The sequence below is a fragment of the Trichosurus vulpecula genome, chromosome 1 (assembly GCF_011100635.1).
Source record: "Trichosurus vulpecula isolate mTriVul1 chromosome 1, mTriVul1.pri, whole genome shotgun sequence".
Taxonomy (NCBI): Eukaryota; Metazoa; Chordata; class Mammalia; order Diprotodontia; family Phalangeridae; genus Trichosurus; species Trichosurus vulpecula.
In genome coordinates, this window is record NC_050573.1 from 284,343,740 (window position 1) to 284,370,899 (window position 27,160).

The 27,160-nt window shown below is 35.2% G+C and overlaps 1 protein-coding gene across 1 annotated transcript in view; it reads left to right on the forward strand.

The window, feature by feature from the left end:
• The window catches only part of PREX2 (phosphatidylinositol-3,4,5-trisphosphate dependent Rac exchange factor 2), a 422,543-nt gene that overhangs the window by 196,833 nt on the left and 198,550 nt on the right, over positions 1–27,160 (forward strand). Inside the window, exons 15-19 of the mRNA XM_036740899.1 lie at positions 3,424–3,496; positions 7,908–8,050; positions 8,210–8,302; positions 16,782–16,930; positions 22,594–22,679. Of these exons, the coding sequence (XP_036596794.1) occupies positions 3,424–3,496; positions 7,908–8,050; positions 8,210–8,302; positions 16,782–16,930; positions 22,594–22,679 (544 nt within the window). The remainder of the gene's footprint in view (positions 1–3,423; positions 3,497–7,907; positions 8,051–8,209; positions 8,303–16,781; positions 16,931–22,593; positions 22,680–27,160) is intronic.

Here is a 27,160-nt window from a genome sequence, read left to right on the forward strand (position 1 = left end):
ATTATCAGAGAAATGCATTTTTACCAGAGTAAAAAAAATGGACTAGTCTCAGAGCAAGGGTGGAAGAATAACTGTTAAGCAACCTTATGTCCCTTGGTGTAAAATCCCTGATTTCAAGAGATTGAGAGAGATGTTCCTGGCACACTGGATGAACTCCCTATGTTGGATTTGTAGGAGGGCTGCATTAAGTGTTGCATACAATTAGCAGGCATAGATGGATTGTCATCTGCATCTTCAGTGGGGAAACCCACATCAATGAAATCATAGATCTATTGGAGAATTATGAAATGGTATTTTGTATTCTTCTGAGTTTGTAAAAGGCTAATTCTTATCTGAAGTTGTACTTGTATGAGAGGATTATAGCTTCAATGATAGATTCCTAGAAGTGTGACTGGAGGGGAGGCTACATCTCATTTTGGGGATGAGAAAGACGAGGCTCCATTATAGCTATCTTAAAGTGTTTGAAGGGTTGTCATGTGGAGGATAGATAAGGCAAGTTCTTGCTTGACTGCAAAGGACACAAGTAAGAGCAACAGGGAACTTGCAGAGGAAAAGATTTAAACTTTATATAAGGTAAAACTTTCTCACAATTAGAACTGTGCATGGACTGCCTTGGGATTTGATTGGTTCTTTCCCAGCAGAAGTCTTTAAGCAAAGGCTAGACAAGCAGCTATTTGGCTAATTGGGGAAAGGAATATTGTTTTGACTAGGTAACCTCTAAGGCCCCTTCCAGCTCTCAGCAGACAGGTAGGAGATAGCATATTGAGTTTGGAGAATAGCTGGTTCAGATCGATCATATCAGTAAGTGAAGAAAAGTAATATGGACAATGATTGGAAAGGAAGCTTGTAGTCAAATTGTTGAAGGCTTTGAGTGCCAGATTGAGTCTGCATTTTATTATAGATAGACTAGCAAGCCACTAAAGATTTTGGGTCAAGGGGCATGGTCAACTCTGCTTTTGAAAATTATTTTGGTAGTTGTAGATGAATTGGAGAAGGAAAAGAGAGGAGGTAGGGAGACCAATATCGAGGCTATTAAAACTTTAGGTAAGCATTACTGAGGAGCTGAACTTGAATCTTGGCATTGTAAATGGAGAGATGGGCAAGAATGGGAGAGATGTAATGAAAGTAGAATCAATAGGATTTGGAAACTGATTGGAAGCTGGTTGAGAAAAATTATCAGGCAGCTAGGTGGTGCAGTGACTAGAGTGTAAGACTTGACTTGGAGTCAGAAGGACCTGAGTTCAAATCCAGCCCCATACACTTGACACACTTACTAGCTGTGTGACCTTGGGCAAGTCACTAAACCCCAATTGCCAGGCCTTACTCCCTCAAATAAAAGGACTGCAAGATTAAAAAAAAAAAAAGACTGACTCAGAAAGACCTAAGTTTAATACTGCCCCAGATACTTTCTAGGTTTGTGACTCCTGGGCAAGTCAGCCTTAGTTTTCTTATTTACAAAACTATACCTACCTCACAGATTTGTTGTGATGATCAGTTGAGATAATTTATGCAAAGTTCTTTGCAAACTTTAAAGTACTATAGAAATGCTAGCTATTGGGCAAAAAGCACTACTGTGGAGGTTTTAAGTCTTGGTAGTTGGGAGGATGTTAGTGCCTTCATTAGAAACTGAAATGTTTGAAAGAAATGGTAGATTTAGGGTAGAAGTAGGTTTGAGCTACCACTAGGACATTCTGGTGACCTGCCTGGCACATTGTAGACACATAATAAATGTTTATTGACAATTGAGGATGAAGGCAGTTGGAACTGTACGATTGGAGTAATTAGCAGCACATAGGTAGATTTTGCAATCTTCCATATAGAAGTAATAATTAAGACATAGTCTGGTATAGTAGAAAGAGCACTGGTCTTAGAGTCAGGGGAGACCTGTGTTCAACTTCTGAGCCTCACTTGCCCAATCTGTAAAATGAAGATAATAAAAACTGTTGTATTAGATAAGCTATAAGCTCCTTGAGGGAAGGGATTGTTTCCTTCTTGTTTTGGTACTGGCATGGGAGCATGGTCGTATATTTTTTAGGGCAAAAGGAAAGTTACAAATAGGAGAAGGGAGCCAAAAGGACAGAGGGAGAACACAGTTGAAGCATAGTGGCAAAGTTTGGAGAGTCAGCACTATTTTATTGGATGGTATAGGTATGACAGTGACAAGAGTTATAAATTACATAACTACACAAAATACTATTATTGTAGATGACTTTGTATAAAATTATACATATATGAATATATGTGTGTGTCTTGGGTAGGCAAATGAAAAATGTCTTTTAAGGGAAACACAGACAGCATAACCTGTTTATAGGATAATGAAAAGAAAAGCCTGATTATTGTAGGAAGAAGTAGTGGGAAATAACTTTGGGTAGGTGGGTTGGGGCAAGATTCCAAAGAGTTTGAAAAGCCCATTTCTATTTGTTGCATTTGGAAGTTGGAAGAAGTAGAATATTTCTGAGCAGGGGAATGACCTGCTGAAAGCAAAATTTGAGAAAGATTGCTTTGCCATTGATGTTCATAAGACGCGGGGGATGAAAGGCTGGATTCAGAAAGTATAGCTTAGAGTATATTCTAGTAATTCCCCTATGAAGATTATTGATTGACTCCTAAACTTTTGAGACTGATGGAAAAAGAAAACTTGAAAAAGTTTTAGCCTACCCCTACATTAAGGCTGACCTATTATTCAAGTATCCTCAAAGACAAAAATTTGCATGTTTTAAAAGAATTCTCGGGAGGAAAGTTTCATAGCCTTTTTAAGTTCCTGGAACATCTTTGTTGTCCCATTTGTACAGTGTTTCATAGAGAAGACGGGGACTTAGCTTTTTAATGTTCATAGGTTCATATCATAGGATTATAGAATTAGGACTGTATGTGACTTTCTGGAAGGCAAGGTTCCCATCTGTGTAATACTCTTTGAATAGACTGTTACACAGAACATAAGAGCTTGTGTAACCTTATAACATTACTAGAAGGCAGGGCCCACATCTGTGAAATTTTCTTTGTACACATTTTACACATTGAAGATGGGTGCTTAATAAATATTTCTTGGTCATGATAATGACAACCTCCTTTGTTACTTTGTTCTTTGTTTTTTTTTACTACTGTCAAAATCAGCAGATGTTAAATTTAGAATATTTGTGTAATATGATTATTTATTCATTTAATTTTTGTAATTAATGTACAGGTTCATTTTATTTCTCAAGAAGTGTTTGGTAATTTTATGCTGAAAGAAAAGGTTTTAATGACCATTTGACAATTTTTTAAGAGGAAAATACTCTGAGGGATAGTGGTCAAACTGTATGCCACAATCTGTAAATGATTTTTTATTGGAGCATGTTAATGGGAATTAGACACATGGGAAAGGGTGTAGCCAACATTTCTATTCTCATTAATTTAATTGTGCCTTGCTTTTGTGGATAATAGGGGGATTGCCGGACCAGAGAAGAGGCAATGATCTTTGGCGTAGGTCTTTGTGACAATGGATTCATGCACCATGGTAAGAGTTTTTCTTCTCGAAGTTCACATGCTTATTCTATTGTTTTATTGTCTGGTGAGAACCAATTCCTTACTAACAATGGAAACATCAGGATGTTCTAGTTTTCTCCTCAGATGAAGAAGAAATTCAGAGCAGGGCCAGAGTAAAAGTGTAGCCAGTGTAAGGCACTCCATAAATGCATTGCTGTAAAAGAATGGTAATGTTGCCACATGACATAATAATACCAATAATAACGACATTATAATGATAACATTTATATGGCTCTTCATATTTTACAAAGTGCTTTTAGGGTAGTAGGTAATGCAAATTTTGTTTTCATTTTGAAAATAAGCAGAGGCTTGAACAGATTAAAAGCCTTGTCAATGGTAATAAAAATAGCTTTTAAGCAGTAGAGCCAAGAAATGAACCTTCTGATTTTTCTTTAAGTGCAGTATTCAGCATTTAAGCTCATGACAATTGCCTTCCCTATTTCCTTATAATTGCTACTATCACCTCAGTCTTCCATCCCTTCCTAATAATTCTGCCATCTATAGCATGTTAACATATTCAGGTTTGAGCCTACAAATAATTCTTCTATCGCAGTGAAAATGACAAGTGGTTTTTTAAAAAATTAATCCAAATTAATGGTATAGCAGTAAGGCAAAATTTCTGACCTTGGAGAGGGCCATGGACATCCCTGAGTGGTTTGAATCGCAGAGTGTAAGAAATTCTCAAGGTAGAAGGCAAAGGAAGTATAACATTTATTTAGATTCCAGAGGATCAGATCCAAGGACCAATGCCCCCAATTTGATATTGAAGCAATAATATTCTAAAACCGATAAGCCTACCTCACTGTAGTAAAAAAGAAATTATAACAAAATGTTATAGCAAGGAACCAAACCATACTTGTAACTTCTGCTGCTAGGGCCTTCCTATAAAGGATCACTCAAGAATCCTAACTCTCTGCTCAGCACTCTCTCCTGCAGCTCTGCTGACTCTGAGTTTCTTGATCTCCACAACTCTGTCTTGTTCAGCACTCTCTGCTCTGCACTCTTCATGCTGGCTCTCTGCTTCTGAATCCTGCCCGCCTCTGCTCTGCAGCTCCCAGTTCTGTGCTCTCTTTTTATACAGTCCTAGCTGTCATCTGAGTGACTAGAACTCAGCTCACTTACCATTGGTTCTGGTTTATGCAACTCCCCTTAGGGCTCTGAGGACTTCAGGCCCACATCTGCTTAGCACCTAGTAAGTAGGGACTTTAGGCCTAGTTACAAACAAAGATATAATCAGGCTTTCCCACCTAGGTCCACCTGAGCCCTATTGAATGGGTGGGGAAGATCTTTGATCAGATTAATACTACAAATGGTTTTCCTAAATGATGATTAATTTATCAATCATTACAATCTCCCTTTAAAAATGTTATCAGACTACCTCAGGTTGAAATTTTATTGAAGCTTTAAGAAACTACTTAGAATTTTTTGGGGAAATGATATACTTTTTCCTGCTTCATTTCTTTTAGGAATTCTAGTTGGTCTTGTGTCCAAGCTATGTTTTTTTGTTTGTTTGTTTGTTTTCCCCTTTGAAGCTTTGCTTATGTGTGTATTGGAGTAGTCTCCTCTTCTGGTATCCCTCATTTCACAATAGCTCTTTATTTGCTTACCCGTTCTGGGAGCCTTAGTTCATTGATCAGGAGTTTGTGTTAGGGCTATGCTCTGTATACTTCTGCCAGAGCTGTGATGACCTTGTATGGTCCTGGCCTCTAGTAGATGGTGTCCTGCCAGGTATTGCGTATTTTGTTCTTCAACAATCACAAGGGTGGCTTGGGCTAGAGAATCACAAACTTTCTACCCACTCTTGTGTGATCTGATCAAGGATACAATTTGATTGCTGTCCTCCTGGGCTGTCTAGGCTCAAGACTCTAGTCTGGGTTTAAGTATACAGATATAGACTTGCCCTTGAGTGTGGCTCCAGTAAATAGCTGCTAGAACTGAAACCCTATCAGCTAGCTAGAATGTTCTGTAGCTTTAGAGAAGGAGTGTTGCCTGCTTATCCTGTTTCTCCCCTCTCCTGACTTAGAATGACCTCAAAATAGTCCCTGCATCTAGAGGCTCTATCTGTGTTGCCAATTCATGTCCTGATGTCAGATTTACAGAATTGTGGCCTTTTGCTTCATTGGTCTTTTCCATGATCTTGGCTCACCTGTCTTTTGTCCTGGTCATTTGCTCATAGGTTCACTCTTATGTTGGAAAAATGACCCATTGTGGTTTATCCTCACATTTCCAATTACTCTCCAGTTTGATGCTATTCTGAGATCTTTATGGAAATAGTTATCAGGGGAACTGGACTATACTGCTTCCTGCTACTTTGCCATCTTGGCCGGTTATCCAGTTATACTTCTCAATAAATATTACTGTGTGCTTTTAAGGGCTGTTTTCCTTTGAGGTTATGAGTTAGAGGATTGCTTTCTTTTCTTGTCTGCTCTGTTTGAACTTTTGTTCACCAAGATAATTCCTTTGGCATTTGATTCATCTAGAATGGATGGCTTAGGCAGCTGAGACTCTAGGAAGATCTTTTGTTTTTATATTTTAAAAGCGTCTGCCACTTTCACCCAAGTATTTCCAGAAAGTTGCTAATCTTAACTGAAGAGGAAGAACTATAAAAGAAAACCCAGGGCAAGCCCAAAGTTGTGGAGTATTCTGTTTCAAATATTGACCCTGAGCAGTGGGTTAAAAATTATGCCATCCATGCCCTTTAGGAAACTTAAGATAAAGAAAAGAAATTATGATTTCACAGAGATGACATTTTAATGAGGGAATAAAACTTAGTGACTTTTATTTCCTCCTTTAGGGAATAGCATGTTTTTCATTAATACCTTGATTTTTACATGTTTAATTTTAGTATGTAAAAGAGAGGTTTTTATAGATGTAGCAATCCAGACTCATGCCCTGATTTTATCAATCAATTTAAAAGCAACTAGGTAGCACAGTAGACAGAGGCCTAGACCTGGAATCAGGAAGATCTGAGTTTAAATCTAGCCTTAGACTAGTTTGGTGAACCTGGACAAGTCACTTAATTATTCTCTGCCTCAGTTTCATCATCTGTAAAATAGAGATAATCATGGCCCCTATCTCTTAGAGTTCCTGTAAATATAAAATGATGTATTTTTAAAAGATTTGAAAAACTCAAAGTCCTACATAAATGTTAGCTATTATTATACTTAACAAGAATTTTTAAGCATTTTCTATATGCCAAACACTGCATTCAATGCTTTTTATAAACAGACGTTTGGTGGTGGAAAAATTGGGAAATAATAGTATTTATATTTTTTTTTCATAAAATGTTTGTTATACAAATAGGCCATTTTTTAAAAGCAGACATGCGTATTGTATCATGTATGTATGTGTGTGTGTGTATGTGTGTGTGTGTGTGTGTGTGTGTGTGTGTGTGTGTGTGTGTGTGCACGCACATCTGCTTTAGATTTAAAGCATTTCCTTTGGCTTAACTTTTATCATTTTTTTGGTGACTATTACTAAAAATAGAAATTATGAGATATTTAGGCGTAAATCTTTTTTTAAAGTGTCTATCAAGATCCTATAGAACATAAATTATGTAGTCCAACCAAACTTAGCTTCATTTTTCTTAATCAATAAGCACTTACAGATCTGACAAGCAATTAAAGCTTATAGTTATGACTTTTGAATACTCTATATGGCCCAAACTTTATTGTATACTCCATCTTGTATCGGCAGGTAATCTTAGGGGTCTTGTTGAATACATTGAAGCTGAAATAGAGGAATAAAATTGTTATTTTTTTTTCCAAATGTTATCTGAGACTTTTGCTTTTGAAAAGCAAAGTTCTGGAAGTTCATGGAAAACTAAAATCACATTTAACCCAGAGGACATAATTCCAGTTAGAAGTTTTGAACCAAATATTTAATTTAGTGGGAACTGTACACACATCTGAGGGCAGCACGCAACACATTTACATTTTTTTCATAGTTACTTAGGACTTTAAAAACATCCTAAGAATGTTTACTAAACTTCCAAAACACATAATTATGTGTTAAGGGCATGGTAATGTTCTCAATAGGTTTCTCATGTCAGGATTTCATGACTTTCTTGGATGCCATATTATAATCTGTTTAGCTACAGATGTCATCTAGAGAGCAACAAGTTTTGCTAATGACAAAGATGTTAAAATTAGAAAGTGTTTCTAATTTTTGAAAATCATACTCCCTTAGATAATAGCTTAAATAATATATTTTTGAGCTGTGTATTCTGGGGAAAAGAGATATTCTTATTAATGTAAGTAGAGCTTTAACCTTTCTATGGACCATACAATCCAGGTCATTAACATTTTCAGTTTGTGTCAAATGATTTATAGTATCCATTTACTTTTAATTTATTAAAAATATAAATTTATCTTTTTATTTAGTTCTTGAAAAAAGTGAATTCAAAGATGAACCCCTACTTTTTCGTTTTTTTGCGGATGAAGAAATGGAAGGGTCAAATATGAAGCATAGACTTATGAAGCATGATTTAAAAGTTGTGGAAAATGTTATTGCTAAATCATTATTGGTAAGTTGATGGATATGATCTATGGATTTTCCCCTCTAGTAGATACTAAGGGAAAGTAATAGCAAAGTGTTTGGTATTGATATACTTTATACCATCTTATTTGAGCTTTACCTTTTGCTTCATCTGATTTAATAACACTAGTTTTTATCCCCATTTCAGATTAAATCAAATGAGGGAAGCTATGGCTTTGGATTAGAAGATAAAAATAAAGTACCAATCATTAAATTGGTGGAAAAAGGATCAAATGCAGAGGTAAGACATTCTGGTGTTTTCTTAAAAGAAAATGTGTGCAGGATTTTTGTTGAGTTTATAAAACATGGAGTGTAGAGAACCCTCCCATACTTACCTCCAAGCTATCTTTAATTCAATTTGTATATTACCCATAGATGTTTTTAGGTAGATGTTGCCTTCCCCATTAGAATTTAAGCTCATTGAGGGCAGGCACTGTTTCCCTTTTGCCTTTGCTTCTCAGTTACTTAGCACAGTGCCTGATTTATGGTAAGTTGTCAATAAATTGTTGCTAATTCATTGGTTGTGGTTTCTTCCTAGATACAATGTTTTTTGACTTTCAGTTTACAATCTCATTCCCAAAATCACCACCCATAAATTAATGGAAATCCTAGGTCCTTTAAGTGTTTTCATTAAGGAGAGAGGAACATTGCAGAAAATTTTTCTCTGGCTTTGCCCTCCAGGACATCCGTCAAATTCAGTTCCCTCCTGCCTTGCTCCAGTGATGTAGAGTCTTGAAGATGGTGTTGGGAATTCTATTTAGATCATAACCTGACCTGCAATACCAGGAGACCTAGTAACTGATTTATCATTTCTAGTGCACTCCTAATAACTAAGGTCAGTCTGGAATTAGACAAATTCATTAAGTAGGGGAAATATGTCAGATGGGTACCTAGGTGGCATAGTGGAGATGTTTACCTAGTAGCAGAATTCAAATCATGCATCGGACACTTTCTAGATTTCTGTCCCCTGACAAGTCGTGTTAAACTCTTTCAGCTTCAGTTTCATTTCTGTGAAATGGACATAATAATAACATTGATTCACAGGGTTGTCGTGATGATTGAGTGAGATAATACATATAAAGCCAGAGGTTTGCTAGTGAATGAACTTGTTTCTTCTGAAAAAAAAATTCAAGAGACAGAAGTTTAATCTGCATCACTGATACTTTCTTAAGTATAGCCAATCAACAGGACAATAAATTAAGATAAATCAAGCCCTAATTTGTCATACCTCAGTCTATTTCTGCGTAAATGCTCACATGCAAAATTTAACACTTGGTTCTTGTGAGCTGGTTCAAGCTGGCTCTGGAACATCCCTGTGTAAAAAGCCCTTTGCACGCCCTAAACCATCATTTAAGGTTTGTCATTATTACTATTTTAGAAAGCTCTGAATTAGATCTGGGAAAAGTAGATGTTTGAGATAGAAATTCCATTTAACTGATTTAAACAGAGAATTTTTTATATGCTACACATTCCATTATCTACTTTCAGAGTGTTGCTGATTTCCAAGTTAAATGTATATTTTTCTGATTTTAATGGGTGGAATATGAACAGAAGAAACTCTGCTTTGTTTAGAAAAGAACATTTTCTCCATTGAAGATAATAGTAATAGAGGTCAAATAATAATAATCCATTATACCATGAGTATCCCTTCACTTCATTTCCTGTCAACATTTATGTGTTCAATATATAGTTTATGACATTTTTCTTGCAGAAATATTGCTTCTTCTAAGTGTTGTCATGTCACCTTACATATATATGATTTAGCTTCTCATTTTGATTACACAGTACTTGTGGTTGTATAATTTCTCTCTTTTTCTTGTACATTCAATACAACTTCCTATTCTGACCATAGGCAACAAGATGGCAACATGTTTTCTTTCCTATGTGAAGATAATACTAGTGATCCCAGTTAATAAGGTTTTTGCTAGGGGTTGTAATTTCTATTAGTGGTGATGGATTTGCACTGGGCAATCCATGCTCTTTCCTCATAAACCTTGTGAGGAAATACATCCTAAACTTATACTATATATTTTATATTCAGAAATCTCCTGTGGAAGACTTACTTTATTTTCAACAGCAATCAGAATTTAAGATGGAAAATCACCAAATAAATCCTCTACCATTTATACTTCCATAGAGGAAGAAAAATGTGGGGTAGGATTTGATATTGAATCTAATTTCCTTTTAGACACTATGCTAAATTATAGAATTTCAAAGTTGAATGAGACCTCAGAGGCCATCTGGCCCAATTCATACACGACCAAGAATTCTGCAAATAACGCTGATGACAAAGTGGTCATCATAATTGAAAACCTAGTGAGAAGGAACCCATTACTTCCTGAAGCAACTCATTCTGCTTTTAGATAACTCTTATTGTTAGGAAATTGTACCAATTTATTTCAAAATTCCAAAATGCTATTATTATATCCAAAAATCCAGCAATTGTAATAGCACAAAAATTTCAGCTATTTACTGATAGAAATAAGAGTTCTATTCTAGACAGCTCAGAGTAGTCACAGGACAATGGACTCCGATTACACTAATAATATCTACTTTCCTGTACTTTGTATTATTCCAGATTTTTCCTTGTCCCCTCATAACACATATATATTCAACCCAAAATTGTATACACAGAGCTTTCTATCAAACTACATATCTATTTTATTAATACTTGTTATAAGTGATCCAGTCAGGGGGAAAAAACATTATTTGCATTTGCCTCCCACAGCCTCTGGGGAAAATATTCTTTTCCATAGGAAATCTTTCTAAAACGAGTCCTTCTGGATATATCTTTAATAAAATGTTCTCTAGCAGAGCTTGTTCAATTAGACAACCTCTTCTAGCCTTGCCTCTGTTGAATCAATTAGTGTGAGCGGGGTTGGATTTTATATAAAACTTGGATTTGTTCAGTTTTATAATTCAGTTACTTAACTTTCTGGAGTATACTTTTTCAGTTTACTCTTTTATTTCACATATTACTATATTCAGGGGAAACTATTATGGATTAGTAGAGTTTTTTTCCCAGTGATAAAATCTGCTAAACCACAGTTTCTTAGTCTGTCTACCTAGCTCATGTACTCAGATTTGTAAGTTGCTGTTTGCAGAAACCATTTTACTATCCTAATTCGGTCCTCTGGTGGCCTGAAAGAGTTAACACAACTTTCATAGCTATTTAATTTTGGATCAGGATAGAAAACACAGACAGTGAAAGATGTTGCTTGGGATTATATGTACTTTAGGACCATAAAGGATATGATAACATATTAGCAGAGATTAAAAACTTTCTTCCTCTCCTGTTCCTGACTACGGTTCCTCTTAAGCTGATACCTATGTTCTTTTCACAGCCCGAAAGAGAGAACCCAAAGAATTTCTCTAAAGTGAGGTAGAAAAGAAGCAATTGTAAATTACTCTAATAAATAATAATTTATCACTGATTAGTCAGTGCCTAAAACATAGCTTGGCCTTTAGTCTCTAGAAATATGAGAAGTGGATTCTGTCCTTTAGAGGCTTACAGTCTTGATAGGAAGATAATGTTTGCATAAATGAAACAAATGAATAGGCAGACTTTTAGAATTTAATTAAATGCCACAGAAGTCAATAAACTTACTGGTATTATTTCGCCTCCTCCTCTCCATTTGTCCTTCCCTGAAATTATTAACTGTATTATAGTTTATTAGTGGTCAGTGCACAAAGGGTTCATCATAAGGAGAGATAATTTGACACTGGGGTATTCAGGGAAGGTTTCATGACAAAGGTGGACTTTAAATTTTTTAAGCTATTGATATGTTTTGTTTTTACATTATATGCTTTGTAGATTCTTACTTCCTCAGAAGTCTTTAGAATAAAGTAAAACAGTTAAGTAAAACTCACATACGTTGACCTCCTCTGAAAGTACACTTAACATTTCTCACCTATAGCACCCCTTTGTTGTTGTTGTTGTTGTTGTTTTTTATTTCAGTCATATCTGATTCTTCGTAACCCCATTTGGGGTTTTCTTGGAGTGGTTTGTCATTTTCTTCTCCAGCTCATTTTACAGATGAGGAAACTGAGACCAACAGGGTTACATGACTTGCCCAGGGTCACACAGTTAGTCAGTCTGAAGCTGGATTTGAACTCAGAAAGATGAGTCTTCCTGATTCTAGGCCCAGCACTCTATCCCCTGTGCCACCTAGTACTTCTACCTCACTTTAAAAAAAGTAAAAAAAATCTTAAATTGATTTTAGAAAATAGATTTAGATTTATGTAGAGGAGGAGACAGACTATCATGTTTGAAAGTAGAGGTGGGAAAGTAGCTAAGCAAAGGTATGACAAGTATAAGAACCTGTTATACCAAATGGATTCTTTAAGTCTAGATACAAAGTATGATAGTCCTTCTGGTCTGAGTTCATTCTTTTTTGGTTTTATGGAATGTATTTTAGATGAAAAAGTGATGAGCTTAATCATACTTTTCAAGTTAGAAAGTTAGAAAAATTTCACATTAGAAAAATTCCTAACAGAGATTGAGATGTTTGCTTAAATTTACACATATATGCGATCTCTAGGTAACTTCTAGTCTCTTTGATGTTGAGGCAAATTTCAGTCTATTGGAAATGTTTGGATAAGTAAATATTGTACAAGCAATAGTGGGAAGGAAAGTTGTGGAAAAAGCCAATCCTTTCTAGGGACTTCCCTGAACTTGAATCTTCTTTTCCAAGAGACCTATAGTTTATAGATGACTCTTCTCAATATCTCTATTTTTGTTAAAGCTCACTTCTACCATTGTTTCTCTGAAGTATGCTGGAATGCCAGGTTTACTCCAGCCTCTCAGTTTCCAGACCCTCAGAGTCTCTAACTAGTTCTGAAATAGATCCTTCCTTTTATATAAATTTCTTAGAATGTGACCTGTTTTCTTACACAATGACTGCTTATTGCAAGATGTATAGGCCCTGTTCAATTGTACACAGCTCTGATTGATTAGTTCAATCAGTGTTCTAACCTAACAAAGTTAACTGATTTTAAGAGGGTGAAATAGTCAGTACAACCCTACCCTTAAACAAGAAATCACCTATATATGCATAGAAATATGCAAGATAAATGGAGTATCTACCTAAAACCATCAACAAGCATTATTTGTAATGGGGATAAGCTAGATGCATTCCCAGTAAGATCAGGGGTGAAACAAGGATGTCCATTATCACCCCTACTATTCAATTTGGTACTAACGATAGCTGTAGCAATAAGGGAAGGAAAAGAAATTGAAGGAATTAGAGTCAGCAAAGAAGAAACTAAATTATCACTTTTTGCAGATGATATGACGATGATTTATTTAGAGAATCCTAGAGAATCAAATAAAAAACTATTTGAAATAATAAACAACTTTAGCAAAGCTGCAGGATATCAAATAAACCCACATAAATCCTCAGCATTCCTATACATTACTAACAAGGCCCAACAGCAAGAGATAGAAAGAGAAATTCAGTTCAAAGTTACTGTAGACACTATAAAATATTTGCGAGTCTATCTGCAAGACAAACCCAGGGCTTATATGAGCATAATTATGAAACACTTTTCACGTGAATAAAGTCAGATCTAAATAAATGGAAAAATATCAGTTGCTCATGGTTCGGCTGAGCTAATATAATAAAAATGACAATTTTACCTAAATTAATTTATTTATTCAGTGCCACACCAATTGAACTACCAAAAATTATTTTACAGAGCTGGATAAAATAATAACAAAATTCATCTGGAAGAACAAGAGGTCTAGAATATCTACAGTATTGATGAAGAGAAATGCTAGGGAAGGTGGCCTAGCCATACCAGATATTAAACTGTACTATAAAGCAGCAGTCATCAAAACTACCTGGTGCTGGCTAAGAAACAGAGTGGTGGATCAGTGGAATAGGTTAGGTACACAAGTTGCAGTAGTCAGCAACTATAGCAATTTACTCTTTGATAAACCCAAAGAATCCAGCTTCTGGGCTAAGAACTCACTATTTCACAAAAACTGCTGGGAAAATTGGAAAATGGTGTGGCAGAAATGGGGTATAGACCAATATCTTACACCATATACCAAAATAAAGTCAAAACGGGTTCATAATTTAGGAATAAAGTCTGATACTATAAGCAGTTTGGGAAAGCAAGGAATAGTTTACCTATCAGATTTATGGAAAAGCAAAGAATTCATGACAAAACAAGAGATAGCGAGCATTACAAAATGCAAAATGGATAATTTTGATTATATTAAATTGAAATGTTTTTGTATAAAAAAAGCCAATGCAACAAAGATTAGGAGGGAAGCAGAAAATTGGGAGAAAATCTTTACAACCAGTGTCTCTGATAAAGGCCTCATTTCTAAAATGTACTGGGAACTGAGTCAAATTTATAGGAATACAAGTCATTCCCCAATTGAGAAATGGTCAAAAGATATGAACAGACAGTTTTCAGAGGAAGAAATTAAAGATACCTATAGTCATATGAAAAAATGCTCAAAATCACTACTGATTAGAGAAATGCAAATCAAAACAACTCTTAGGTACCATATCTCTCCTATCAGATTGGCCAACATGACAAAACAGGAAAATCATAAATGCTGGATGAGGATGTGGGAAAATTGGAACACTGTTACATTGCTGGTAGAGTTTTGAACTGATCAAGCCATTCTGGAGAGCAATTTGGAACTGTGCCCAAAGGGCTATAAAAATGTTCATACCCTTTGACCCAGCAATACCACTTCTAGTGTTGTATCCCAAAGAGATCACACAAGTGGGAAAAGGACCCATATGAACAAAAATATTTATAGTGGCTCTTTTTGTAGTAGCAAAGAATTGGAAATCAAGGGGATTCCCACCAATTGGGGAATGGCTGAACAAGTTGTGGCGTATGAAGGTAATGGAATATTATTTTGAGATAAGAAATGGGGATGATATGGACTTCATAATAAAATGGAAAAACCTACATGATATAATGCTGAGCGAGGGGAGCAGAACCAGGAGAACATTATACACAACCACAGATATATGGATTCTGTGATGACAGACCCTAATAGACTTTGCTCTTCTCAGCAATGCAAGGTCCAGGGACAACTCCAAAGGACTCATGATGGAGAGAGCTATGTACATCCAGAGAAAGAGCTATGAAGTATGAATGCAGATTGAGGCACACTGTTTGCTCTCCCTTTATTTTTCTATGTTTTTTTTTCTCTTTTGTTTGTTTTTGGTTTTTTTTTGATTTTGTTTCTTCTTTCTCCTCATTCATTCCATTGGTCATAATTCTTCTTTACAACTTGACTATTGTGTAAATAAGTCCAATGCGAAGTTATAAGTAGAAGATATATCAAATTCCCTGCCATCTTGGTGAGGGAGAAGGGGGGGTAGAAAATCTGGAACTCAAAATTATATGGAACTGAGCATTCTAAAAATAAAAAATCTTAATTATTAAAAAAAGAAATATGCAAGAAATCATTCTACATACGCATATAGGATGAGTGGGGGCTGATGATAAGAAGCAGAAGTTTATATATATCTAGGAGCAGGGATTTTCCAAACATGGCATTCCTTTCCCCTTTACCCATGCCTTTAAATAAGCAGTTCTATGTATCTGGAATGCAATCCTTCCTTACTGGAACCTCTTAGAATCCTTAACTTTATCAAGACTGATATTTGGTGTGGTTTCCTTTAGGATGTTAATCCTTATCCTCCTAATTATTAGTGGTCTCTTACTCTTCAAATTATAATGCATTTTAAAAAAATGTGTATCTCCTAGTACATTATAAGTGATTTGAAAGCAGGTACTATTTTGTCTTATGCCTTAAAACATATTAGGAGCCTAACCTGAATTTGAGTGGATTCAGAGTATGAAGAACTTTAAATTATAGACTGAAGTCTAAATGATAAATTCCATTTTGACTAATGAGGATACAATAAACTCATTTTCCACTTGGTATATGTGGGCTTTTTAACACAAGATTTTATGTTCTTCATATGCCAGCTGGTTGAGAAGGGTGGGTGACAGTTCTCTAAGCCTTTCAGACCTGCTTTCTTCTTTCTCTCTATTTTCTTTAGTTAGATACCAGGAATGATATCAGAATGGGCTGAATCAACAGAGAGCAGGGGATAGAGGAACTTCAACCCAATGTTGGAAATACCTTTGCACTGTGTGCAAATTCTCCTTTCACACCCTCAGAGTCTCTATCTGGTTGTGAAATTGATTCTTCCTTTCATATAAATTTCTTAGAGTGTGAGGGGGCAAATTGAGGGGGCATCCCATCTGAAGTCCCTACCAGCTCTAGCTCTGTGTTATGATCCTGTGACTTAACCAAGAACATAAGCTCCTTGAGGGCAGGGGCTTTCATGTTTGTCTATTTGCATTCCCCATACATAGTTATACACACACACACACACACACATACACACACACACATATATATATTACATATATGTATATATATATGACAGATATATATTTAGTACTTGATACTTTTAAAAACACAATTGAATAATCACACAGCTGAGGAATGTCAGAACCATGCTTCAAACCCAGATTTTCTGCCTCTGATTCTAGGATTCTTTCCATCATGTCACATTGTCTTTTTTTTTTTTTGAATGTGTGCAAATATACAAGAACTCCAAAATGTGTTTACGGTATTCTATTTCAGTTTTAATGTATTTTTCAATAAACAAAAATAAATTTATTTCAAGTATAATTAGATTCCCCTCCCCCCTTTCTTGTTTCTCTCTTAGATGGCTGGAATGGAAGTTGGGAAGAAGATTTTTGCCATTAATGGTGATCTAGTTTTTATGAGACCTTTCAATGAAGTGGATTGCTTCTTGAAATCATGTTTAAACAGCAAAAAGCCTCTCAGAGTTCTTGTGAGCACAAAACCAAGGGAGTAAGTTGTTCTACTTCCTATTTTCAAAAGCAGACAGAGAAGAGTGAAATAGAAAAGCTATACAAGTTAATACAATTACTAATTCCTGAAATTAAATAACCCTTTGCTTGGATTAAAATAACTACTCAACAGAGCCCTTTGAAAAAAATAAGAGTAGGAGTGGTACTACTTATCATGATAAAATATTTGGTTGTATCTACAATTAAGCAGGTTTATTGATATCATATTTGAATCTGAGTGTCTGAATGTTTCAAGTTCATGTTGTAGTAATAAAAGAAAAGATAATGAATATTTTGGGAATGGTACCATACGATATTTCTGGCTCAAAACTCTTTCCTGTAGTTGAAAATATGTCCACTCATTATCTCATTCTTATAATAATAATGACCCTAATGATGCTATATAGCTATTATTTCATTTGAGCTTCACAGTAATTCTCTGAGATTTAGGTCTTTGTTATGGGGATAGGATTGTGCAATGGACCACGGATTTCTCTGGTATAGGGAATTCTTTGGTGAGGAAACTCCCTCTACAAATACAGGCCAGCCACTTCTCTGTAATTTCTAGACTTTGGCAGGAGCTCTGAGAGATTAAGAAAGTAGTATTTAAACCCAGGATTTTAAACTAGGTTTTCCTGGCCAGCTCTCTAATTACTGTGTTATTGTCTCCTCATGCTTTTTATTCATTGAAATGCGATGGGTAATGCATTTTAACCTGGTAAGCTAGTGGGTATACATCTTTTGAAATCTTTGTAATTTGTTCTTTTTGTTTTTGTTTACTTATTTATCACTCTTATGGCACTTGGACTTGTATCATAGGGTTTTTTTTGTGCTATTGTATCTTTCCTGATAGTCTCTGAGCACAAGGGTCGACATTCTGTTTTATTCATCACTACCTCAAACATTCTCTTAAATGTTAGGAGCTCAGTAAATCATTTTTGATGAATGAATTAATGCATAACTTAAACAACATGCTGGAATAGCTAACATAGGAATAAAAAAATCAGATATTCCCTAGAAATAAATCATTGTAGACATTAATTTTTAAAATATTTTTCCTCTGAAATATCTAATAACTATCTCCGGTCTTATTCAATAGAAGAGAATGAACAAGATCTAACCTATTATTCACGATTTGTTATTTTCTTGAAAAATAGTTTGGTGTAGAGGAGCAGAGGGTTAGAATTAGTTAGGATGATCTGGGTTCAAATCCCTCCTCTGACAGGTACGGACAATGCGACTTGGCCTCATTCATGTGTCTAAGATTATAAATTGCAGAGTAAGTGCTGACTTCCATTGGTAGAAGGAGTTTCCTTACCATAATATCACAGGTTTGGAAGAAAAAAATAATGAAAGCACATTATTCTGCTTTAATATAATTCATGGCATATTTTTTGCTTGCTTTTCAGTTTTTCTGACTCCTACTTTGATACTAGTTTTCAGTTCTCACATTTTGTTGCTGTTAACTTGCTTTCCCTTTTAGTTTATTCCTTCTAAAATGATCAAGCTTGTCACAAAATTTGCATTAACTAGGTAAATAGAATTAGAATGAAAACCTAAAGGCTTTATGTACAAAATAAAGTTGACAGATTTAATTTAGGAGCTCTGTCTGACAACTATTTGGAATATTCAGAAGCCTTTTTTTGCTAATAACAGTTTCAGGGCTGTGTTCTGGTTATTAGAAGTCTACCTTCCAGATAAGTGAAGTTGAAATGTTCATTGTCAGGGTTCATTTACTTCAATTTTTGTCAGATTCTCCCTTGTTCCCAAGTTGTTTTCTGAAAATGTTAAATCCCTACCTATGGCAATAGCTTTTCTGAAACAATGGGTAAGCTTAAAAAGTGGTCTGAAGGAAAGAATACATCTTTAAGTGCCTAACTTCCTTTTAGAGTATGTTGAGTTAGGTAGAGGAGAATAAGAACTTTGAATGGTTTTCTATTTCTGTCTTTACTACCTAAACTATAACTTGCTCATTCCCCTGGGTGACTAGCAGTTTTATAGGGTGTGTCTCCCTCCTTGAAATTCCCCTCTGTCTCATGCATAAAAGTTGTTAGTTTTTGCCTCTCCTGATCATGCTCTGTCACCACTGCTTTCCTGAACTTTGACTCTTCTGCCCAATTATCATCTTGAGATTTGTGAGGGAGTTGGGGGGAAAGAATTAAAAAAATAAGAGAGATGGAAAATACTCTGCTATTTTCCCCTCTCCTCCACATTTATATACAGTACTTACTATGTATTGGGCACTATGCTAAGCACTTTACAATTTTATCTTATTTGATCCTTACAATAACCATGGGAAGTCAGTGCTATTATTATCCTCATTTTACAGATGAGAATAACTGGACCAAATCAGTAGTTAAGTGACTTGCACTGTGTCAGTAAGGCAAGATTCGTGACCTCAATAATGACCATGAACATGCCTGTATGGTTTAGAACCACAAAGTATGAGAAACTTTCTAGGTAGAAGGCAGAGGAAGTATAACATTTATTTAGACACCAGAGGCTCCAATCCCAAGACCAATAACTCCAATTTGATATAGCAGTAATTATATTCCAAAACCAGTAAGCGCACCTCAATGTAGCAACAAAGAAATTATAACACAGCATTATAGCAAAGAAGCAAGTCTTCCTATAACCTTCCCCCCTGCCTTCCTGTAAACAATCATGAATCCTAACCGTCTGCTTGCCTGAGTCCTCTCCCCCAGTTCTGAAAGCCCTTGCTGTTCTCAGAGTCCTTGTAGTCTCCTGAATCCTCTGGATTCTCAGATCTGCAATCTCTCAATGTTGTGGATGCTCAGCTCTTTGATTTCCACAACTCTCAGCTCCACACTCTTTCTGCAGCTCTGTGGTCTCAGAGTTCTTACTTCTCCTTGTGCTGTATTCTGAATTCTTGCTTCTGACGTCTTAATTCTGAGTTCTCAATGACTACCTTCTGGGTATATATACTCTTTTTTAGGGCCCAAGAACTTCATCCCCACTCAGCAAAAGGGTGTGGGCCTGAAGCTTAGTACATAGTAAGTAAAGGGAGTGGGCCTGCCTACAAACAAACCTCTAATCAAGCTTCCCTTAGTTGGCCCCACTTGAGGTCTATTGAATAGGTGGGAAAGATCTTTAATCACTAATTGGCATCACACTTGTTCAGGGTCCCACAGCTAGTAAGTATTTGAGGCTGGAATTGCTTCCTGACTTCAATGTTGCCTTCGTATCCCCATTTTCTATCCCCCCTTTTTTATCTACTATGCCACCTAAATGTCATAGAATAAAAGGGAAGCCCAAGAGGGAAATATTCGAGAGGTACTCCAAACTGGTTTATACATCCCCAGAAATGCAAGAGAAAAATTGTAGCAGCTAAAAGACTTAGGTTCTTACTTCTTTTTATTCCTTCTTCATTGATTCAAGATTATGATCTGTTTCACCCTCAGGGGTTTTCTATTATATGAATATTGCATTGGAAAAAAGTTCTCCCTTATTTGCAGATTTTTCATTTTAAGAATTACTTTGCATTGAATCACATGACTTTTTATTCCATTGCAATTCTGATAGTATTATTATGACCACTTCTTTTGCTTCAGCAACACATTTCATGTCTTTTGTCTGATTGTTTATCATGTTTTTTACATTGGAAAAGTTCAATCTTTTTCTCTTTATTTTTTTTAAGGTTGTTGTAATCCATAGCCTTTGTTTTCATACACCTCTACCTTTTGCATTGGCTTCCCACTTCTTTTTTTCTTATTCCCTGCTGTATTTATCTTTTTTATTTCATGTGTTGAAGTCCTTTTCTATTTCATAATAGGTAATAAAAATATAATAGTGAATATCATCATGGCCTCTTTTAAATTTTTAACTGTTTGCCCTTAATTATCGGAAATCTTTATAAAGATGTATTTCTTATTTTTATCAACGTATTATCTCAGTAAGTGATCACACATACATATTAGTCTCTGCAGGAAATACTATATCTTAATTCCTACAGTAAATTAAATGTGTACATTCCACCACAATATGGTATTTCAAGTAGGAAGATATATTTACCAAAGCTAGTCATCCTTAAACACAGTGAAACCCTACATTTCTTTTTCCAGAATACACTTGTGTTTTTTACAGGCTGTGCTAAGGAGAATAGAATGACCTGACTAGAGGTCAGAGAGGGATCCACATTCCATCATAATATTAAAGTTACAGACAGACTATATCTCAAAAAAGGCCCAAGAGGCCACTTTTGCTACTTGAGAAGACAAGAGCAAGAACAATTCAGCAAAGCTCTAAAGCTCTAAGCTATTGCAGCAAAAGGAGGATTTATCCATCATTAAAGGGAGAATGTGCTTCTTTTGTCTATACCTCTTCATGATTGCTCTTTTCTTTCTCACAGCCAGTTTTCTTTCATTCTGAATTGTATCATTGACAGGCACTGCCAAATAATGAAACACTGAAGAGAGGTGCTATTCAAAGACAGTAGATTCAGCCCTGAATACCAAATGGATAGAGATGTTAGAAAACAGATTTTTCTGATGTCAGTACTATCAGTATGAAAATAATTTATCTATGTGCAAATTAATTTACAATAAAACTATTAATGATAGTTTGGTGCAGTGGGAGGATGCATGACTTTGGACTCAGAGGTCATGGGTTCAAATACCATTTCTGCCATTTAATAACTCCATAGTCTTGGGTAAGTCACTTTGCTTCCCTGTGACTGAGGCTCCTCCTCTGTGACATGCAGGAGTCAGACTGGAAGGCCCCTAGATCTATGGCTCTTTATCTATGATCTTAAGATCAAAGAAATTAATTATTTCCATTTCTATTAGAGTACTTGTACAACTTATATTTCAGATGAATATTTTGGCCTTTTCCTACAGAACTAAACCCACTCTGAAATAGTCAATATGATGAATTGGCCAAAACAATAGCTTGGAAGGGTAGTCATAACTCTATGAGATACTTTTCTGTAATCAACTCTTCATGTTACCTTACTTCTGACTACTTACCATTGTCCTTGAAATGTTAGTGCAATTTGTTTTCATGATCTTATAGATCTTATAATTTTATCATATTCATCATTTTTCCATTTGGAAACCACTTTTTATCATCAGTATGAAAATTATCTACGCATATTTATTACATACACTTCATTTATTCAATTATCCATTTCATTCATCCTTATTTTCCCCTATTTATTTTTATATTTAGTCATAATTTTTGGAAAATTTCTTGTAATTGTAAGTTGTTTGATATTTATTTTGACTGTGCCTAATTCTTCCTGATTTTTTTACTCCTATTCATTGCAAGCTTTCTGTTTTTCTTTAATTTGTTTCTACTCTTTTATTTATTTCTGCTTTTTGTGAAGTTCATTTTAGCATACTTTTTGCTCAGCTTTGCTTCTTTTTAAAGTACTAAAAAGTTATTTATAAGAACAAAAAATACAAAATATAATATTTCATTTATATTTCTATACTGCTTGAAATAACTATTTGTTAGAGCCAGTTCTGGTCTATTATTTCCGTTTAAGTGTTCTATTTTTTGTGTAATTAAAAAAATAGAAAGATCTCACTTTTCCTACTATTTTACATTAATTTTGTAATCTGAATTCGTAACAGATTAAGTACATATGTGTCTTAATGACAATTAAACCTTTATTGTTTTATTTTGGGTTTTGATTGAAAATAGGACAGTGAAAATTCCAGATTCAGCAGATGGCCTTGGATTCCAGATTCGGGGATTTGGTCCTTCTGTGGTACATGCAGTTGGAAGAGGTATGAAGTTCAATCTAAGTGTCAAATGTTTTTCTGATTTCATATATTTATTCTTCAAATTTATTACTGGATTATATCAATAATGTAATTAGCATTTTGAACTTGCACATACTTTAATCCAATGACAGGTTTTTTTAAATGGCATGTTGGCTTTTTTTTTTCTATTTTACTTTTGAAAAAAAAATCTTTTCTTGTTTCAATTGGGTAGCCAAAAGACATTAATTAAGCTCTTACTGTGTGCCAGGCACTATGTTAAAAGCTGGGTATACAAATAGAAACAGAAAGAAAAAATAGTCCCTATCCTCAAAGAGTTTATATACTAATAGGGGAAGATAGTACATAAGGAGCTGAAAAACAAAGGGGTTAGAGGAAGATGCTACCTGGCCTGCAACATGGTAGAGAAAGTCCTTTGGAAATGACTCAGCTTGTCAGACTGAAGAAGGATGAAGACATCTTTGGCCTTGTCCTCTTCCTTAAATTGCAGTATCTGGGAAGAATCATCCAGCCAGAAAGTGAGGCCACTGGCATTGAAAGTACTTCCAATATGAGAAGTAAGCTTGAAATGGTATAAACATCCAGGGTGAAGGGGTTTCTTTAACATTGCTACAAGGTTGCTAATGGAAATAAGTAGTTTCACAAATGCCTCAATGGATATTCCAGTTCCACCAAAGGATGGTCTGTGTGGTATTTTTGTCATTGTCGTTTTTAACATATTCTTTTTTTCCGGTTACAAATGGTTATTTTCATCCAAATCCCACCCATGTGAATTTTCAAGATCAGAATTATCCACAAGATTAAAAGTGATTGATAAGACAGAAAATAACTGAACTCATGCAGGAGCAGTGAAGAAAATGGGAAAAAAAATTTAATCGCATAACTAAAAAATATTAACTTATACTATAAATGGCTTATTTGGGTTATAAACACTTTAAGGCGATATATAAATTAATAATTGAAGCCATGCTAGCACAGTGAAGAAAATAGTTGCCAAATATATTAAACAGATTGTTATCTTTTATGAGATAAATTTATGACTAAAAACATTTCTGTCTATGCTGGGACACATCTCCATACTTACTAAGAAGTTTGAAATTTACTAATATGATCAGTATGAAATATTAACACTTGACTGAGTGATTTTAAGTAGAGCATTATAGAACTATATATCTCAAGATCAGATTCTATTTGGTGTTGTAGAGTGATTTTCAAACCAGGTATGTCTTATCAAATACTTATACAGTCCTCTCAAAATTCTCTGCATGGAAAAATTTTAAAATAAACTTATTAAAATAATTAATAAAGTAAATAAAACAAAATAAAATATCTTAAAATGAATTTTAAAAAATAAATATGTTTCTTTAAAATTTTGGACATGTGGATTGATAACACAGTTAGTTAAAAACCCTTCACAGTTCACTAATTCTATACTGCTCTGAAATGTGGTACCAAGACTAGATGCCTTATTTTTTATTTTCCTAACCTAAGGGTATATCTTCCCCTTCTGGGCCCTGGAGAATCACTTGAAAAATCACTGATGTTCTCTTTCTGCCTGCTATATTATCACTAAAGGAAAATGCTTAAGTCAGAACAATGGATAAGATACAACATAGAACAAAATGTTTGTTTTTCTCTGAGAGGGATTTTGGACTTTGCAAGATAGCAAAATTAATGTATTTTGGAAAAACAGATTTTGAATAAAATATATTTGTGGTTACCTTTTATTTTATTTTTTACTTTGTTTATGTTGAAAAAAAATAAAAAGCATTGAGACATTTTAGGTTAAACATAACCAAACATCATTTTGAATCTAAATAAGTAATCAGTCAATATACATTCATTAAGTGTCAATAGGCACTGTGCCAAGCACTGAAGATACAAAAAGAGGCTAAAGACAGTCCCTACCCATCAGTCAAATGGGGGAGAGGTTTACTTTGTAAAAGTTGGTACCAGTCATTATACACCCTTTGTGAAGCAAGTGGGCAATCAATTTATGTCCTACGTAAAAGATGAATCTGAATTCAGACACAATCTTCAGAGGGAAACGTGCAATTTGACAGAATTGTCTTGGGTTTTAGTGAGATGGACAGATTTTCCCACAAGATATTTGCTGTCTTTGGCTGTCTACAGGACAACAGATGCATGTTTTGGCTCAGAGTAGAGTACTGCATTGGGACTGTGGTAGTATCTTCATGTGGGAACCAGTTTCACCTTTTTTCCTAACATCTTCGTTTGTAACATTTGCTTCTTTTAAACTGAGGGGAATTTTCCCATACCGAAACCTTTGGTTGTCAGCTAATGACTTTCAGTCAATTTATCAATGGTTTAGATTTCCTTATCTTTAAGCCTATTTCTGTGAGAAAATAAAGGGACTGGTGGTTTAAAAAAATAAACCCAGTCTAAATAAAATAATCATATTTTGTAATACTTGCCTTTTAAGAACAGCTTTTGAAATCAAAGCAAAAATTTTAAGTTGCTACATAATCATAGAAGGCGGCACCTAGAAGAAAAGCCAGATCATATGTCAGTAGATTTTCTGAATCTCACTTTTGGGATAATTTACTTTTAATAGGAAAATATTTTTATGGCATTCAGGAAAAATTCATAATTGACAGTCAATCAATAAGAATTTATTAAGTGCCTATCAGCCATTCTGCTAAACTCTGGGGATACAAAGGCAAAAGACAGTCCCTGTCCTCAAAGGACTCTCAGCATAGTGGGGTAAACAAGTATACAAATATATACGAACAAGCTATGTACAGGATAAATAAGAAATAATTAACAGAAGGGAGACATTCAATTTAAGAGGGATTGAAAAAAGCTTCTGATAGAGGTTCAATTTTAGTTGGGATTTGAAGCATGACAGGGAAAAAAGGAGGCAGAGATGAGAAGGGAAAAATTCCAGGTATGGGAGATAGCCAGAGAGAATTTCCAGAGCTGAGAGATGGAGAGTCTTCTTTGTAGAGCCGCAATGAGCCAGTGTAACTGGATGGAAGGGGCATTTTAGGGAGCTATGTGTGAAAGGTATAAGAAGACTGGAAGTGGGTCAGGGCTAGGTTATAAAGGGCTTTGAATGACAAACAGAATTTGAATTTGATCCTGAAGGTAAATAACTATCATTGATCAGAAAAGAATTATATCTTAAATACTGGAAGGGATCACTGTGGTCAGCTAATCTAACTCCATAAATGATTCATGAATCCCTATATGGAATCCTCAACAAGTGGCAATACAACTTCTATTTGAATATTTCCAATAATTTGGAACTCACTTTCTAATGTGGCATCTAAAAGGTGAGAGAGACATGGTTTCTGAGTAATCATTTTATTAATAAAGGGTCAGTGACACTCTCAAATGCCAAAGAACTCTAATGGTGATGGGCTAACAGTTTATATGCCCTTGGAAGAATGAGTGTTCTTGAGGGTGGCAATCTACTCTGATTGGTTAACAAGTAATAAGAGAATGAATATTACATTTGGAGGTGGACCTATTCTGATGAGGGGCTGAGGTGGGAGGGTGGGGAGAGAATGTAACTTTGATTATGTAATTTACTTCTAAATTGACCAGCCTTGGGCAATCTAATCAAAGAATTTATCCCCACCCAACCCTGTGTAGAGCACAAAGAGCTTCCCACTTTAGGTTAAATCCTTATAAGGTTGGAGTCTGAACAAGATTTAGGAGAAGGTTAATTCAATCTCATCAGAAATGTCCTTCAGCAACTGAATAACCTGCAGGCTTCTAAAAAAGTTCTGGTCCTAATTCAATAATTGATTATTAACAGGAGGGAGAAGCAATCATTTCTCTCATTGATGAAGTAATCCTTTTTGTTCTAAACAAATCTAAGTATTTTATTTCTTCCTTGCCTCCTTTATTTCAAATTAAAACCTACCTGATGTCACTTATACCCATTTGCTCTATTTTTGAACTCATAATTACTACACAGACTTGATCTGATCATCATTATACATATCTTTTGTTGCTGAGTAATTTTCAGTTGCTTCCAACTCTCCATGACCCCATTTGGGGTTTTCTTGGCAAAGATACTGAAGTGGTTTGCCATTTCCTTCTCCAACTCATTTTACAGATGAGGAAACTGAGGCAGACAGGATTAAGTGACTTTCGCAGGGTCACACAGCTAGTAAGCATCTGAAGCCAAATTTAAACTCAGGTACTCCTGACACCAGGGTCCACACTCTGTCCACTGTGCCACCATATAGATCAAGATAGCTGTTATGACTGCTGTAGATATCCCCAGTTCTTTTAATCATTCTTCATATGACATATGTTTAAGTCCCTTCATCATCCTCAATCACTACCTTCTGGACCTCATTTTGTTCCTGTCTCTCTTAAAATAGAGCACCCAGAACAAAATGCAATGCTTCAGATGTGTGGTAAGACAAGTTTAAAGTATTTCAAGACTGTTACCTCCCTTTATGCAGACATTGCACTTGTGTTAATGCAGACAAGATTGAATTAGATTTTTT